General features: G+C 41.8%; 1 protein-coding gene across 2 annotated transcripts; it reads right to left on the reverse strand.

Moving 5' to 3' along the window:
* Nucleotides 1-833: 833 nt before the first annotated feature.
* Nucleotides 834-13,814, reverse strand: rrbp1a (ribosome binding protein 1a). Of its 2 annotated transcripts, XM_076163089.1 has the most exons (27): nucleotides 13,632-13,813; nucleotides 10,108-10,954; nucleotides 9,338-9,495; nucleotides 9,093-9,215; nucleotides 8,517-8,669; nucleotides 8,285-8,403; nucleotides 7,933-8,086; nucleotides 6,832-6,970; nucleotides 6,168-6,346; nucleotides 6,033-6,067; nucleotides 5,863-5,938; nucleotides 5,725-5,762; nucleotides 5,531-5,612; nucleotides 5,400-5,440; nucleotides 5,221-5,299; nucleotides 5,045-5,134; nucleotides 4,867-4,956; nucleotides 4,680-4,769; nucleotides 4,467-4,559; nucleotides 4,273-4,344; nucleotides 3,396-3,491; nucleotides 2,975-3,058; nucleotides 2,699-2,776; nucleotides 2,010-2,093; nucleotides 1,814-1,903; nucleotides 1,444-1,587; nucleotides 834-1,355 (listed from the first exon to the last, which is right to left on the reverse strand). In XM_076163089.1, exons 2-27 carry the CDS (start codon nucleotides 10,940-10,942, stop codon nucleotides 1,317-1,319), a joined length of 3,261 nt encoding a protein of 1,086 aa, XP_076019204.1. In that variant the 5' UTR covers nucleotides 10,943-10,954; nucleotides 13,632-13,813; the 3' UTR covers nucleotides 834-1,316. The 2 variants fall into 2 exon arrangements, with proteins under 2 accessions (XP_076019204.1, XP_076019214.1); XM_076163099.1 differs by lacking the exon at nucleotides 2,699-2,776 and having other exon boundaries at nucleotides 13,632-13,814.
* Between the last annotated feature and the right edge of the window lie 4,411 nt (nucleotides 13,815-18,225).

The raw sequence follows: 18,225 nt of genomic DNA on the forward strand, positions 1-18,225 counted from the left end.
AATCTCGTGTCTTTACTGTGTGTGGACTTTAACACTTAGATGCATGATGTATTGGACCCTACACTCTTCCATAAATGGGGCACCCATATTATGTCGTCATTTTGGTGATGTTTAAAAATGGGTAAAATGGGTTCAAAACTTTATTGCCGTGATATCAAAGTTTTTTGAGGAAAACCTGGGTCGTTTTGGACCCACTTGTGCATCTAAGGGTTAATATTACATAAATGGTGCCTATACTGTCAAGATGTAGTTCGTCTGTTGTCAGTCCAAGAAAAGATTCTTAGCTCGTCTGGTTTCTCTTCATATCAGGGTGCCAGCATGCTCATGCATTCCAGACAAAATTAAGTATTCAAGAGAGCGATAGCGACAGAGAGAGAGATAACTTGGGTGGTAGACAACCGGCACTAATTCAGGTTTGCTGGAAAATCATACTGGTCAAGGAGGGATCCATCTGTCCACATCTTTGGAAGGGTCATATTTGTTTTGAAGATTAGAAAAATGTTGCTTTTTAACCAATTATCATAACGTATATGTGCCTGTATCTTAGTTTGTCATTTCAGTTTGCCACGAAGTGAGGACGTGGAGGGAAAGACCAAAGTTTCATGTGTACAGCACAGAGAGGGAATAGGTTATCTTATCTTATTCTATATTTACTGTACTACTATAATGTGAGAGCACACGTATGCACACATGATTGTTCGGCGTTGCAACAAGCACTATTTCCCCAATCACCTCCAATACTGGCAGAAACCTTATTCAGGGGTCCAGCATGTGAATAAGGTGCTTTTCATGTCATTTACATTTTCTATTTGAATAACAGACCAGGAAACACATTGAGCTACACTGTAGTTTATTCATTCATACAAATACATACTGTGTTGTTGGCTGCCAACTACAGAGGGTAGCAAGAGCTAAAGATAGAGCATTTTCTGAACCATAAAATGTTCCCATCATTCAACCACATAGAAAAGACGCATACAAAGTAATTGCACTGGTTGATGTACTTTTGATGTACAATCAGTTTCCCTTTTAACACTGAACTATGGGGAAATGTTTGGGACACAAGGCTGGGGGATAAATAACATCTGACATGGCCAGAAATGTTATGGAATGTGAGTTTCGATAAAGTTTGCAGCATGATTTCTTCTCTAATATTCCTTTGAAATGTTCATAATATCAAACATTTGGCTCCTACAATTGCAACAAATACAAAATACTACAGTACAATAAAGAAATAGTTTTGGAATGCATAACTATGGTAATAATCATAAGGCATATTTGGCAGTTTTTGTGTCATGTCCATAGTGAACTTCATCTCAGACGGATGTTCCTTCCTTCAGCTCCACATACTCTCCCTTCACAACAGAAGCAAGGAAAATGTGTCAAGCATAGCAAATATTTAGATTATGGCAATTTAGGATCAAAGCATCACAGCTTGCTCACCTTTCCCTCCAGGTGCTCCTGTAGTGTTTTCACCGTGTCTCTCTCTTTGGTCAGTTGCTCCTGAGTGGCTTTGAGAAGCTGCTGGAGCTTGGTGGCGGCTTGGCCCAGGTCTTTGGAAAGCTTCTTCTCCTTCTCCAGACGCTCCTATTGCAACAGCAGGAACAAACATTATTTCTGTGCAGCTTGATCAACTCAAAGCGGACGATATCACCTTCCGTTTTGATCGAACGGCAACTCTCCTGTGTGCAGTCTACACTGTGTGCCACTCAGATAATAGAAAGGGAATATAGATTTACAATAACTGAGCATTGACGGGTAAAGATCAATCACAGGTTAAAGTCAGACTTCAGTGCATTCAATGCTACCACACCTTAAGCTGAGTGACATCCTCTGTATCAGCCTCTGCAGAATCCCTCAGAAGATCCAGTTGAGCCTGAAGTTCTAGAACAGTCTTCTGAGCCTTGAATGTGACAGGATGGTGCTGTTAAGCTGGATATTTCTACCACGAAAAGCAGCATCAACAGAATTCACAATCAGCAATTGGCTGGCATGGTAATAGGCTGTACCTGTTCAAACTCTTCAGAGAGCTGCTGCCTCTGATCCTCCTCTCCATGCAGCTTTTCTGTCACCTGACTCAACTCATTCTGGACCTGATGGCAGAAAAAAACATAATAATAAATATATAAATAAATAATAAATATACCCGCCAAACACTGGTGCTGAAGTAGTAGAACCACCATTCATCCACCCACACAAGGCTGCTCAACCTGTACGCCTAGTTAGTTTCCTTTCAGACATTACAAAGACATGACTGGATGAAGCAAAGTTTGCCACCATAAGCGATCAATCGAAAACAAAATGTCTGAAAACAGAGGAGGTGAGTGGAGCATGCCATAAAAGGTGAGAGGCGGCGGTTGTTAAGAGTTATGTGGAGTCAAGAGCACACACGTCAGTAAGAATAGTAATAAGCGTAAACAGTTGCTTGGTCTGGGAAGTACTGGACAAAGTGGAGAGTCATCTGTTATTCAGTATCCGTGTGCTGAGGCAACATCCTTGACTGAGGCTGTGGTATGCCCGTGTTAAAGTGATAGAGGCTTCAGATTGCAGAAAATGCCTCCTTATCTAAACAAGTCTAAATAAGCCTATCAAACAACTCCTTTAAACAATACTGTGCTTGCTTTTTTTGTGGCCTAGTCACTGTCCAGTACTCTCCGACAGAAAGAGAAGGGTGCCACTGTGACCTCTGCACCCTGACCTGACTGTGTTGTGCCTCAGCTGGGCCATTCTGTTCTTGCTGAGCCCGCATCGCCACTTCGCCCAACTGCTCTCTGACCTGAAACAGGAAGCGGTCACTAGTCACAGAAACCTCCTTTGTGTTACACATCTCTGACCCCTTACCTAACTGGCTGTGTTGGCTAAGGAGGTATTTCCCCTCATGTCATATATCATAATCCATGCCACTTACACTGGGAAGTTAATGTGTAAATATTGTCAAAGCGATGGGGGAAGTAAGTTAAGTCAGTTGAATTACCTGTGTGAGCTCCTCCTTGTGTGCCTGGGCCTCCTTCAGGGCCGAGTCTAACTGGCTCTGATACTCTGACAGCTGCAGTTTCAGCTGAATAGTGGAGAAACAGAGATGACCACATCTGTTTTGATATACACTGCAGGTGAAGGTACTTTGACTTTGATAGTGTGAAATGATGGTATAATATTTAAGAAACACAAATAAGTGCTGGAGGCATTGCTGACTAAAAACGATTGTACGCTCTTCCTTTGCAAAACCAAACAATTGCTAAGAGACTAATTAGAATATATACATTCATCAAATTTGAAACTAGAAGTTATTTGTACATCTAGAACAGCTGAACTCCTTGCGTTTACCCCAAGGAACAAATGCAACAGTGCCAGCAGCAGTGAAGTGGCTGTGACATGAACAGATGCTGCTGATGTACCTGTTCCAGCTCCTCAGCGTCCCCCTGGCTCTCTGATGGGACAGACTCAGTCTGCTTCTCCAGCTGGGCCTCCAGCAGCATCAACTGCTCCTTCAACTATGGAGAGTTCCAGAGAGACACAGACCTTATCATCTTATACACTTTAGTACTGTAACTAAAGTGTGTACGTATGTTTGTACGTATATGTACATCAATAGAACAAGCACCATTCCTCCTACCGCCTCCAAACTTGTCCAAAACATTGTTGAGGTTGTACATATTTGCATGGGGTGCTTTTCATTTCATTTAAATACAATTAGCAGATTTATTTTTACTTGCAATACCATATAACAGTTGAAATATCAGTTGTAAATGTCATCACATCACACCAATGACATCATGAATAATGTCACGGTTGATAATGACATCATGGATTATCTCACAGTTGACACACACTTAAGAACACTGTGTACATCTCTTAAGCAGTAAACAAGCCCCATTCCTTATATAAACCATGTGCATCCTGCTGAGGAATAAGCAATCCTCTGTCGACAAGCCACAGAAAGCAGCAGATTGGCTCGAGGTAACCAATCTCCACAAACATCAGGTAACAATGACCTAATTTTAACGCTACTTACTGTATAACATGTTTCCCACTAACTCTTTCATGCTGGTGTCCACTCTCAAACCATCTGACACGCTCTTGGCCAGGTTTCTCCAGGAGAAAGAGAACCGGCAGTGTGAAAGCTTTCATTGAAGGTGATGAGGACGGCAGCACAAGCAATATAGTGTATAAGGACCAGCTAAAGTAGCATGCATTTGCCAAAAGAGGAAAGGGCCCTAGTGGACAAAAGAACATGTCTTCCTCCAGTTTTTCATAACGGGAAAAGATTTGCACCTGTTCCACACTTTGGTTTTCTGCCTTCAAGCTTTCAATGGCTGCCTCCAGCACCAGGGCTTTGTCCAAAGCCTAAGAGTGACATGGTCAATCATTAGTTTAGGGTTTAAATAAACACTATTATGCACCCTAGGGTAGCAGGCAGTCAATTGATGCCATATTCATGTTGATTTCATATGGGAATTATCACTCACCACCCCTAGCTGTCCCTCTGAATCAGCCATCTTGGATTTCCATACGGTCTCTTCCTCCTCCACACTTTTCTGTAGATCTTTCAGCATTCCTTCCTACAATCAGGGGAGTAGGATAAAAATAGAAATCAATGCAGAAGTGGCACTGCGGAATGAAGAAGAGTTTTCAATCGCTCCAATGCTGGTGATAAGGTCCTAAACACTCAACACGGTTACCGTTTCAGCTAAGACTGTCCTGTACTGTTCACATTCGGCTTGCAGTGTGCCGTGGCTATCCTCAGCCTCCTTCAGTTTCTCCAGCAACTCCTGAAAAGAAAGAAAGAGCACAATTTGACATATTATTCCAACAGATTCAGAGTCACAGTCTTATGACAGGCAAAGTTTTTTTATCAATGAGACTTACGGGCAACTCGCTTGACTGAGGCTCCTGGCTCTGCTGGCTGTGAGTGAGAGCCTCCTGGGCTTTCTGTGTAAAAACCTCTAACCAGTTGGTCTATGTGAAAAAAAGCAGGTGTGATTAATGAATTCATAACTAGCATTTTACAGAGACACATTCAGGAAGCATAGTCCCCTTTTCCTACCTGTTCTGCCTCCAACGGGATCTGTGGGAAGATTGTCTGGAGAGTGTCTTTGACCTCAGTTTGGAAAGATGTCAGCTGCACCGCTGCATCCTGTGACAAACGGATCACGTTGTTAGAAGAGCGACAAGGAGCAGTAGTCTTACTTTAGAAGTGTTGGGACGTAAATGGAGTCTTACGTCATCACTGGTATCCTTCTTCCTCACTTCTCTGAGCTCCTCTTGTAGCGATTGGACAAGAGAGTCCTTCTCAGTCAGACTGGACAAAGATACAATATGAGCAAAATGGGTCAGACTTCATGATTTAACAAATCACACGTGAATCTAGATTTTAAATGCAAGAATGAAGAATAATTTACCTGCTCTGTAGCTGTTCAAGCTCTGCAGAGGTATCTGGCTGCTAAACACGTAAAGGAAAAACAAAGAAGCCATGAGATTGGTTTTGTTCTGCAGGGTGAGTGAATACAAAAACACTTAAAAGGTACAATACCTCTGTGTTCTTAAACTGCACCATCTCTTCTTTGAGATTATTAAGTTCATCCTGAAGAGATGCAACAAGGCCGGCATTCTCACTAAAATGGACAGAGACAAACCATTTGGATAAGGATCAATGAATCAAAATGCAGACAAATCTATTTCAGATTTGGGACAAATGAGTGGATAAAATAAAAAAGAGCACTTTACCTGTTGTTTCTTTGCTCGATCTCAGCAAAGGTGTTCTCCTGCAAGTACAAATTTCATCTAATAAGCAGAGACTTTTCTCAAATTATGGCGTCACCATAATTGGTAATACACCAAGTCAAACATGCTTACTAAACTTACAGCAGCTTCCTGATTTGTCTTAAGCTGTTTTAGTTCCTCCTGGAGGATGTTGAATTGGTCGTCCCGCTCCTGAAGGCTGCATGAGGGTGAGGCCATTTAAATCAATACATGGAACAGCCCATGACTCAATCTTTATACAAACACACACACACAGAGGTGCAAACGCTTACCTGAGCTTCAGCTGTTCCAGTTGGGCAGCACTTTCCTGCCAAATCAGAAATGACAGAGGTCCTTCCTTAAAGACACTTATGTGTGGTCAGCGGTCTTGGCCGACGTGGCAGTTACACTGGCAAAACGTGTCTTACCTCATCAACTTCCTCCTTTTTGTTCTGACTGGCCTCTACCAGTGAGTTGATGGAGGCCACCTGCTGTTCAAGTTGGCTTTTTCCCGCCTGTGCCTCCTCTAGCTGCACAGTCAGGGCATCCACTTGAGCAGCGTGCTCCTTGGCCTCAGACTCCAAGCTCCCAACTCGGACCTGGAATTCTGAGGGGAAAAGGATCACTATCACTATCAAAACACAACCTCAACATCATTTGGTATATAGTGTCTCTATATAGAGACAATTTGGTATACAGCGTGTTACACCTATGGCACTTTAAAGTATGATTCTTGATCCACATGATTAACTAAAGATCTAAAGACTAAAGGAGTGAATTTTTCCTTCAAAACCCAACATAAGATTTAACACATCTATTCTGATAAAAAAGCAACTGTTTGAACTCAGTCTTCCCCGTCTGTGCCTTTTTCATATCATTACATTAAGTGCTGTCACCTTTCTCCTTCACTTGCTTAGCTGCGGGAATACACTACAAACGGCAGTGACGTGACAGTGGGAATACCAACTCAAAAAGACAGACAAGGTATTTAACATCCAATTTTCATTCATTTTAATTATCTGCGATCTCCAAGCCAAATCAAGTCCATTTGTCTAGTGGCCATTAAGATCGTGATTTCCCCCACTTCCTGACCTGAAAGCAAGCTGCTGTCCTGCTGGGCTTTCTCCAAGCCTTCCTGCAGACTGCCGTTTCTGCTCTGTGTTGTCCGGAGCTCCTCAGACACCTCCTCCAATCTCCTCTGTAAACCCTGCTCACTCTCCGCATGGCTGGCCTGAAAGAGTAATGAAGTGACATTTAACAAACAGCAGAGGGAAGCAGAGACTCACAGGATTAAGCTTGATGACGGGAACAGTGGTGGATACTAGGTGCGTACTAGACTACAGCCAACACGCACAGTAACCGAGGAAAAAGAGGCATTTACCATTTAAATATTCTCAAAATAGATTTTCAGAACAGATCAAAAAGAGTAATCACATTATATTCCTAGATAATTCATATTTTTCCATTGGACAATCACAAGTTGGTATAATATTGATATGGCCATCACCAAGTAAACGTGTAACAGACAGCATATCATTCTGTGCTTATCACAGCTAAACAGCACTTACGGGCAATCATTCATCCTATCACAGCCTTGAATATGTATATATTGGCTAGTGGCCCAGGTCATTACGTAACATTGTGAGAGACCTGGAAGGGATGTTAGTAAATGATTAGACTAAATGAACACTTGACTGTCAGTAAGTGCTGACTCACTTCATCCCCGTGACCTGTAGCAGTTCAGACAAACAGCATTCCACCAATGGGTGACTGTACATGCTGATAGACTGTACCAGTACGACAAACGTATAGATAATGTCAGACAGACGTACAGCAGGTTCTAAAGTCACTAAAGTGTCTGATAGAGCATCAACATGTCTCTTTTATAGCCCGTCATAGAGGCCTGGGGCGCCGGCTGGAGTGATGCTTGGACATGCACAAATTCCAGCTGGTGCTGAGAAGCATTTCGCCTGCAGCCACATTATTGAATGGCTGCATTCCAAACAAGCCCTGGGTTGTGTGATTACAAGTCAATTAAACGTCCCATAACATTAGAGGGTCGGGGCATAGGTGGGAAACATCTAGACTTGCTTAGTGTGGAGACTTACTGGCTGTCCAAACAGTAAAAGTTTTACTAAAACAGCATTGTAAAGGGCTGTCCACAGCTACATGAGCAGACATGGTGTTCCCAACCTGCAGCATGGAGATTTGCTTCTCAGCAGTGGACACCTTGGCCTCCAGCCCTTTCCTGATGTGTTCGTCAGCTTGCAGACCTTCCGTCTTCTCTCCAAGTTCCTTAGTTAGCTTGGCACATTCCTGTCGCAATTTGGCAAGCTCCGCATTTTGCCTAAAGACAGAATGTGGACACAGAGACACATGACGTTGGGGCTGCTGAACGTTTGAATACTATCACATTCCAAATATACCTTTGAAGTTTTCAACTTAAGCCAAATGTCAATGTTGAAATATGTATATCACTATAGCTTGTTACAGATCTGCTAATGATGGATGATGATGGTTCTTAGTATTACAGGGAAACACTCACTTGCTCTCAGCCTGGCTGGTGGCCTGGTTGAGGGCATCACGGAGAATAGTGTTCTCCTGCTGCAGGCGGGCCAGTTGGGCATTGGGGCCTTTTTCCAGTTGGTCCTGCAGGCCCAGGATCTAGTAAAATATATTCAAATGGAAATGATAAAGACGTGAACGATCATCTTCCTTTCCAATTGGATAAAACAAATCTTGAGCAACAAAAACATTTAGGTAAATGTGTAACTGACCTTGGTGTTGAGCATCTGGGTCTGGGCTACATGGTCCTGGTAGCTGGCTTGCATGCGAGCTTGCAGAGCGATCATTTCTTGTTCCCGCTTACTCAACTGGGAGCTCAGCCTGGTCTCTACACTCGTCACCTTGGACTTCTCAGCAGACAGCTCCTGATTAAAACACACAATAAGATCACAGAATAAGAAGCAGGTTCAGCTTCATATGAACAGGAAAGAGTCATCTTAGGCAGTATCAATGACTTTGGTATCATATTGCTGGCAGACGAGTGATTTACTCTGCATGTGAAACTTCATTTGGCAGATCAGTTGGCCTCTGTAAATGAGTGACTTAATCACAAGGACATTTCGTTGCAAAGAAATAAACACAAATTAGCCCTGTATGACAGTTCCTTTTGTTAGGGGGTTCCCTATAAATATACACAATAAGGTTTGTTTCTGATTTGAATCACAAGAAATGATCTGTTGAACAAGATTTGTCTTACAATGATCCTATTTGTTTATATGAGAAATATTTATATTGAACTGTACAAAATAGTTTTTACTGCCATCAGGTGGCCTAAAGCCAAATCTGACCTTGGTGAGCTCTCTCAGGCGGTTCTTGGCTGCAACGCTGTCTTCTTGTTCCGTTGCCAGTTGTTTCTCCTTTTCGTCCAGTTGCTTCTTCAACATTGCCACTGGGTCTCCTTTCTGAGTGGCCTGGAAAACGCGCACGCACAGAGGGACAAAGAGAACATGAGTGGATCAAACTTCAAGTACTCCCGTTCATCACAATCACTGTGCGACTGTGTGGGGCTGGCAGCGGTTGAAGTGTTACATACCTTGTGCCAGGCGTCCTGAATGATGCCAACTTTCTCAGACAGGATCTCGATGAGCCTCTGAGCTTCTCCCTCGCTGAAAACCATGCTACTGACAGTGGAGACCAGAGCCTTATAGGGCAGGTACAGAGGGGCATCAGCAGAATCCATCACTACTGCAGCTTTAGAGGCAAACACAAGAGATTGAAGTTAAAAATCACGAAACATTTTCATTAAAAAAGCAAAGAAAATCTATGATGTTGAGGGAGAATATTGATTTATTTCACGGTTTAGACATTAGCCGGACATTATGAAGGCCTCAAGGATGTCAAAATGCCCACACAATTGGGAAACAGACAGGGTTGCAGTTTCTCCTTTGGGTCCGGGGGCCCTGAGAAGCTTCAGATGGCGGGACGCTGGGTCGCTGTGGCACCAGGCGGAGACGAGCCTCAGCCAAGGGAGAACTCAACCCCCCCACAGCTCCCCATTGTCAGAGCACTGAGAGCCTTTGTAAGCTAACATAACAGGGCAGTGGTGTTTGGACAGGCTGGCATGCTCGATGCCCCCTAGAGCCAAGTGCCAGACATTACCTACCACTGACACGACTTCCCATGGATAAGAAGCTGTAGGTTCATCAGTATGGAGCAGCACGGAATACCACAGATCACACCTCAGTACTAACATTTACCTGATTACCCAACTCCAAACAAGAGATGATAGAGATGTATTTCGAACTACCGCTACAGATTCTAGTGTCTGAACGCTGAAAACGAAAAATAAAACAACAAGCTTACCAGGCTCATTTTTTTTCTTGTTGGCCTTTTTTTTGGGCTCCTGTGTTTTGGTTGTAACCGTAGCAGCCTGCTGAGATCCCACTGGGGGCACCGCCATCACAGGGACTTCCTTAGTGACCGCCTCCAGCACAGGAGCAGACTTGGATAGAGCTGGGGCAGACTTAGCCTGGGCTGCGGCAGACTTGTTTGGTGCAGAAACAGACTTGGCAGGCACGGGGGCAGAGGCAGGCTTAGCCGGCGCAGGGCCAGACTTGACCGGGGCAGGTGCTGAGGCCACCGCGACTGCTGCGGGTTCCACAGGTGCTGGGGCAGGCGCTGCTTGGGTGGAGGCGGGCTCCACCTTAGCCACCTTTTTCTTCTTTTTGTCTTTAGGCGAGGGTGCAGGGGAGGGCTCGACAACAACGGGGGCCGGGGCAGGTTTAGGTTCGACTTCTTCTGGCGCTTGGACTGTGTCTGGTTTAAGCTCCACAGCAGGTTCAGGTTCGGGTTCAGGCACAGGTTCTATAGCAGCATCTACGACGGGCGCAGAGGTGGGCTCAATGACTGGGTCAGCAGCAGCGGGCTCCTCAATATTCTCAGACTCTGGGATCTTTCCATTGGGCTTATCTTCCTTCTTCTTTCCTTTGCTCTTCTTCTCTGATGCTTTGTCCTTCTTCTTCTTCTCAGCGCGATTGGGATGCATCTTCCCCAGCTCTTTGCGTTGCTTGGCCAGGGCCTCCTCATAAGATGTCTCCTTCATGGAGAAGGTGGAGACCAGAGCAATCCCAATGGCAGAGATTACCATGAAACCACCAAACACCATTATCCCAAGGGTCTGGGTATCGTAGATATCCATCTTCAATGGCAACTAAGCGGAATAAGAGAAGAGAAGAAAATGGCAGACGTGTTAAAACAGAAGTGTGTGACGAGTATGAATGTTTGCTTTGATACTGGTCAGGCCACATGCTGTGAGTTTAATGGTTTACAGTCAACAACAAGTCTTTCATCTAATTTCTTGATCTAATCATTTAATTTTGCTGTAAACAAGAGGGAAATCACTATCCAGTAGTGATTTCTACTGCAGAGGAAGGTACATTACTTTTCCTTTAGTTATCTCAATGCATGTCAAATAAAAAACAACATTTCAAGAGGAATTCCTTTAATTTAATATTTGACATGCTGCTGTGCTTCTCTGTCTTGGTTAAGTTAAAAATGTCAGTCACTGTATTCAGTAAAAGATCTCTATTTATGATTTAATTTATTACAAGCTTGGAAGAGAATCAGTCTTTCAGTTCGCCTGCACAGTCTGTAGATGTCGCTGTTCCTCTTTTTCAGTTCTGCCTGGTGTCAGCCCACACATTGTAAGAAGTCTTTACAGTGCCACATTTAAACAAACTGATCAAAACCCAGAAGGCTTCATGTTTTTCTGCCTTGTAGAAAACACAAAACTGTATCTAATTTGATAGAAGACAAACTGATCCTCCAAATGAGCCTATTAAATCTTAAGCTTCATTCCGCAGGTGGAACACTGGACTTTCTTAGTAAATAGTACAAAAATGTAATTAAATCAAGTAAATTCATGAATAACTGTGATCACCATTTTCCTGTACAGAACTCATTCTGGCTCTGAAAAAAAATCCTATCATCTGTGTTGGAATGTGGGCTGCTATCATAACCAGAGCTGCTGTGCCCCATCTGCATTCTGCTGGTTGGCACGGGCAGGCAGGTGGAGCTCAGACCTCTTTTCCCACATGGAATGTCAAACCTTCAAATAGCCGTGTAAGGCAATTTTAAACATTTGCACTTATGTCTCCCAAACGGGGAATGAAAAAAAAAAAAAAAAAATCAATGTCAAGTCTGTTCACACGTTACATAACTGTTCCGTTCTTTTTTTCCTCTACTCCCCACTGCAGCAGCACTGCTGTGGAAGAGTTTGAATTTAAAGACACCGACGAAGAGCAGTCAGAATTCTTACACATGCAAAACTTCGGCAAAACTCCTTTCATCAGTTTGACCACTGTTTTGATTAATCGGACTAATTAATATACATTTTGAGGCATTGCCCAATCCGGATTTGAGTTAACAAAGGAGACAAGGAATTTGGTTTTGACTCATTTTCTTCCCTCTTATTTTCCTAGATTTTATCTTTTGTGACTTTGGTATAAATGAAGGTTGCCAGTTTTGGGGAATTTTAACTTTATTTTATTTGTTGTGCACGGTTTGAAGAACATAAGTAGAAACCCTAACCCAACACAACTTAATTCAAACACATTTAAACCATTAAACAAGTCAAATAAGAATTTGGGAATGTAAAAGAGAAGTGATAGCAAAGTGCAAATATTTACTCTCATTCAGCTGGTAGAGTTAATTTCCTGCCCTGCAACAAGTACGACCAACAAGCTCTTTTAGTGCTCGTGTCACAAACCAGAATTCTGAGCATGTTGGGGAAGGAAAACTGTCCGAGAGCAGACAAAAGCCACAAAAATGTCGTAGCAAATGAAGATACAAATGTACTTTTAAAAAGAACTAAATGGAAAAAGTGCCAATGTAGTAGAAGTGAAACAGCTGGGACAAGCTGGAGAGCTACTTCAGTGGAATGCAAGCCTGCAGATCCTGTTCATTACAGCATGTGGAGTTAAAGCAAGAGTTTGTCCTGCCTTCTAGATTGTGATGTCACACTTTCAGAACAAAGTGGGAAAAAAAATCTATTCTTTTCACCCGAACCCCAGGACAACTTTCAAGAGTTGAAAGTGCATCTGTGCCTCCTTATGACAGGACTAATGTGAGATAAAGCTGACTAAAGGTATAAAGGTTAAACATCCTGCAGGTCCACAATGGTGAGCTTTCATTCATGGGTAATGGGGGTGCATTGGGACATAAAGTACAGATCTTGGTTTAGCTCGGAAAGAAAATTGATGACGTAAAAAAAGCATTCAGACTGAATATGCAAGTATGTTTTATTCCCCTTTAAGTCAGCACAGATCTGATTTGAACTTTTATTATGTTTTAAGACAGAGATATAGTCTGGATCTTTCAAAAAAAATCTGAAATTACTTAAATAAAATGCAACACGCTGACTTTCGACAAACTAAGGAAAGTTTACCCAGTATCTTTCCTGATAGAGAGTCAGAGCCGAAGGGGTTGCAGAGTTGAAACGAAGTGCTCGGTGCCTGTGTAACAGGAGAAGATATCCATCCATTCTAACAGCCCTATTAGCGACCGATTCTTTAGTAATCATGCAAGTATTTTAAGGTGATAGTCATTTAGTTTTTACTTGCATTTTAGTTTTGGAGCTAACAAAATGAATCAATGAACTTAGCTAGCATCCTGCACACTTTTTCGTATAAAATAACAACTGAAAAGCAAGAATAGCTACTGTAAAATTGCAGACTGAAGTGACAGCGAGGAGGGGGGAAAGGAACATTTTTTTTGTCAACTTAAATTGGCTGTCTCTTTGGTTCTAGTACTTAGCTGTGGAGTTAGCAGCAGATAGCTGTCTTAGCTAGCTATCATTGAATACAAATTCCTAAAATTCCCACACTTACCTTTGTCTTGATCTAGCTACGACTGCTTGTGGAAATGGAGATGGGAGAGCGCGGGGGGAGGCTTTGAGCTGCAGATGAAGTTACTTCTGTGGACAGCTGTCTGCTATATACCTAAGTTGCTTTTCTTCTTCCACAGCTCTTTCCACTCCACTGGAGAATCCGTGCTCTGTATGAAGTCGTGGCACTTCGAGCTGGCTAGACGTCCTGGCCCCATGCCCCATACAGCGACCGTCAGTCGGCGAGGCTCCTGATTGGCTGGAAACGCACGGAACCCGGAAATGCGCATGATGGGAGTTGTAGTCTTCTCGGCTAAAACACGTATGTATAACACAGGTAGACTGTTTTATAGCGCTCGCGGCTACACTAAAGTGACTTTTGAAGAGATGCAAAGGAGCTTCATTTACCTAAGTAACACACTGAAGACAGCGGCGGTTCTTGAAGCAGATGACTGTTATTTGACTAATTCCCGTTTGTGAAACTGTTTGTTTGTGCTTACTTAACTAGAGATGGGTGACATAAAAAAAAAAATAATATAAGGGTCTATGCATGCATTGATGGATTACGGATCTGTCCAAACTGGCAAATGCCCAGTGGCCCAGTGGCCCAGGGGCTCAGAGACAAAGCCAGATTTGCAATGAAACTGTTGCAATCTTCCAACTCAAAGTTGGACAGACAAGGAAGAGCCATTGATAATCTTAAAAAGATTTGTACACTTCCTCTTTGGCCAATCACAATTATTATGGGTGAACAAAAGAGCATATTTGAATCATGGACAGTCTTACCATTTGGCAACAGTGTCATTCATTGTAACACTATGACTAAAGGGCTTTAACATTAAATAGTATAGAAAATAATCCTTATTGTCATTGTACATGTACAACAAAAGTGAAAGTGCAGTCCTTCTCGTGTGCAAAAAATTCAATAAAGAAGCCTCTAAGATAAATAGTCATAAAATAAAAATAAATAATCTGAACTAAGACTGAAAGAACGAGAAAGTGCGTTCAGAGTGCATCATAACAACCACACATACAGAACATTCACACATTCTGCTGGCATACATTTGCATTACATGAAGAATCAAGTCAGCATAAACTGCAGTTATGGCTCTGTGGTAGAAACAGTTTTGTAGTCTCTTTGTGGATGTTTGAATTCTCTGTAACATCTGCCTCTCCACACTGATGAAGATGTGCTGAATGTCAGTTTTGTTCCTCCTTAAGTCTATGATCTGTCCAATGGACATTCTCTCAGAAGCGTTGGGGTTTGTCAGTGTGCATCTTGGCAAAATCCAGCGGGGCTTTTTAGTATTTCCATCTCTAATGTGGGACTTCCTGGATCTTCTTCCATGAAGCTCTTTCACTCAAAAAGCGATTGATGGTGCAACCACACCCTGTTGTATCTTGATCTTGGAGGTCAGCTTGTATCTGTTTTGAAGTTTTCCTCAGTTCTTTTTCCAAAATTCAAAATTCTGTACCATGTGGGGTCAGTTTTCCTCTTGCGCCCATGTCCTGGGAGGTCCACTTCGGTCATAGACCACAGATATCCTGATACTAGCAACCATTGTCAGAGGATAATCAAGCTGCTTTGAGATGATCTTGTAGCCTTTACCGTGAGCCTGCTTGGCAATTATTATTATTATCGTCTCAGAAATCTCTCTTTACTTTCTTTTGTCAATCTTGGAGCACGCAATGATCCCAAACAGCGCAGGGAGAACCTTTGTCAGTGTAAATAGGCAGAATGACTCTTTAGAAGAACGAAGCACCTGTGATACTAATTTAAGACAATATTCTTAAATATCACTACAATTCAATTATTTATTGTCACGTTTAAGGGGTATCAATAATTTTGTCCCAACATGATATATATATATATATATATATATATATATATATATATATATATATATATATATATATATATATATATATATATATACATTGTATATATGTGTGTGTGAGAGAGTAATCAAGCAAAGAAACAGATGTGGGTGTAAACATAACCTATATAGTGAAGCTTATTACGGAAACATCTGCATGACATTGTGTCATTTTAAGTCATTGCCTTGAAGTCAAGATATCCTTGGACAGATTTTTGTATAAGACTGTACAGAAAGTACAGCACAATGCAGTTAGTGGTTAAAGGTGTACTGTATACTGACTGTGTTAAGATATATTTTACTGCCCCAGTCTGATAACGAGAGCATGACGCTGGAATTGTCACATTTTGTTGTGATAAGATTTAGCAGCACTCTTCATTCACTCCAACCTTTTTATGAGTGTTTCATCTTGATGCTCCTTGCTTCAAAGGGCTTCAGTAATATGAAAAGTAAATATGCCAATACAAATGCAAATAATGATTCATATAATCAAACACAGTATCTGGTTTTCTTGACTGCTATTCACCACAGCTGTAAACACATGAACACAGTATTTTACTGTAGATGAAATATATTCAACCTAATGTATTACACTTAGGCTCTAAATCTGATTATCAGAACAGTAGATATTCCTGTAGAACATAAAAAGATACTTCTACAGTAAATTAACAAAATGTAATTAAAAAAACAACTGAAATGACAAAAAGCACAACGAGAACACAATGAGACCATCTGATGTACTAACACATTTTCAATTCACACTATGTACCGTATCAAATATGTACAATTCATACAACATACACACATTTAAGATGATACACACAGCATGGAGAAGTCAAACAGGCAATTCCATGTGTAGCTCTACACTATAGTACACAGTGAATGTGATGTGAATAATGACCTATGGCCCCATTCAATATGTGATATATTAAAATGCATGATGTCTATTATACAGTATACTGAGCCTTATTTAGATCATGACTAATGATGCATTTAATGTCAATTAAATGCACAAATCTCACACAAATCTCAAATCTGCCTGCTTTGTGATTGGATCTCAGTTGACCAGCTGTTCAGTAGTCTGTTAAAGTTTTGTGCTTGTTTCATGACACACACATGTCACTGTCTGCGTTCCACTTACAGATACCCATTTAGGGCATGTCGCAAATTCCAAATAACTTTATAAACAAGAGTCAATAGAGCCTGGAAGACGTGGTGGGTTGACAATGTATAGATAGATCTTGCAAATGTGTTCCAGCTGTACATATTCTATGTACACCTGGTTAGTTATGACTGAGATACAGTGAGTTCTGACAAATCAAATTGCATGCGATTGCACTGCATCCTTTTTCACCTTGTATAAAGACGTAACTATCTGAATATGATATTTTGATACTGATTGCATATTAAATCAATGGTGAATGTGGACAGTGTGTTAACATATCAGTGGTAGTCATTGAGAAACATCCTTGACATTGACTTGAATCACCCTCAAATGGTTGAATTAACAAGTGGAGGCACTTGTTAGTTCAGTCACAGGTTGTTCTTGGGACCCTTTGGCTGTATACCTATGAAGGCTGGCATTACGTGACAATATGCCATATTAAGATGGAACATTTCTTAGACAAGTCAATCCACTTAGTGTTGCAACAACAATGAGAGCAAATGAGCCTTGTATAAATATGGAAAACTATCAACTATAGCTGCATCCACCTGTCCACTGCTGTGCTTCTATAGATCTAGATAGTCCTGGATGATGGTCAGAATGAGGGACATACCGTGTAAAGCAACAATGCCATACTGTTTCTCTGGCCCACTCGTGGCAACTGTTTCTCTGGCCACAGGTATCTCAAACCAGCTAGAGCTGTCTAGAGAGTCAGTGAATTTGCTCAAACTCAGTGGTGTGTGGCATTTTCAATTTCCTTTCTCATAGTGACTCCAAAACGCTTTCCAGCTGCAGAAATTTCAGCTCTGGCCAGAATTCATTCAATAGCCTCTGCTCCTCCCTTAGTGCTCCTCGTGAAGTACAGGTTTTATGTCAATTGACTTCAGCTTGCAATTAACTTCTAATACATCATATAAAAACCAAAGACATCAAAAATTAGATGAGATAGTTGCCTTACAAATTTCTTTCAGTGAACTTTGTAGTGGACATTTCTGATTTTCAGATGTGGCCTTGGCAGAACTGTACAGGAGAGGGCACACTAACCTTGATAAGACATTTGGATAAAGCAGGCCACATATAAGCTTTTTGGTCCCTTCATTCATCTTGTCATAATGACAAGCACGGTTGATGAAGTTTTCACTAAGATAGAACGAATATTTCCCTGGTATCACATTTGATTAATTTACTCAGGCCAGCCTGAAAGGTTCTGTATATCTTAAGTATTAGTCAAGGTTCGCCAGTGAAGCACATAAATGATAAAGTGATGACAGTTTAACAGGAAGAGGCGTTTTGCTGTGTTTCACAAAGGAAGAGTAGACAGTGAGATACTTCACAGACCCTGCAGGTGTCTCCTTCAGAGGTCACAGTTTCTACTTCAGGAGGTTTAAACTCATCATGACTTTATGGTGAAGCAGTTAAAGCTGTGAGACATAACACACTTGCTTCCATGGCCTCAGTCTGATGTTGTTCATGTTAGTTCTTTTACAGCCTCAACTGTGTGTGGTTAAAGACTCTTTAAAGAACTTTTACTTTATCACGAATAGAGCAAGAACTCT

This window comes from Genypterus blacodes, unplaced genomic scaffold (genome assembly GCF_046128005.1).
Source record: "Genypterus blacodes isolate CSIRO-AG114 ecotype Tasmania unplaced genomic scaffold, CSIRO-AGI_Gbla_v1 ptg000012l_1, whole genome shotgun sequence".
Lineage (NCBI taxonomy): Eukaryota > Metazoa > Chordata > Actinopteri > Ophidiiformes > Ophidiidae > Genypterus > Genypterus blacodes.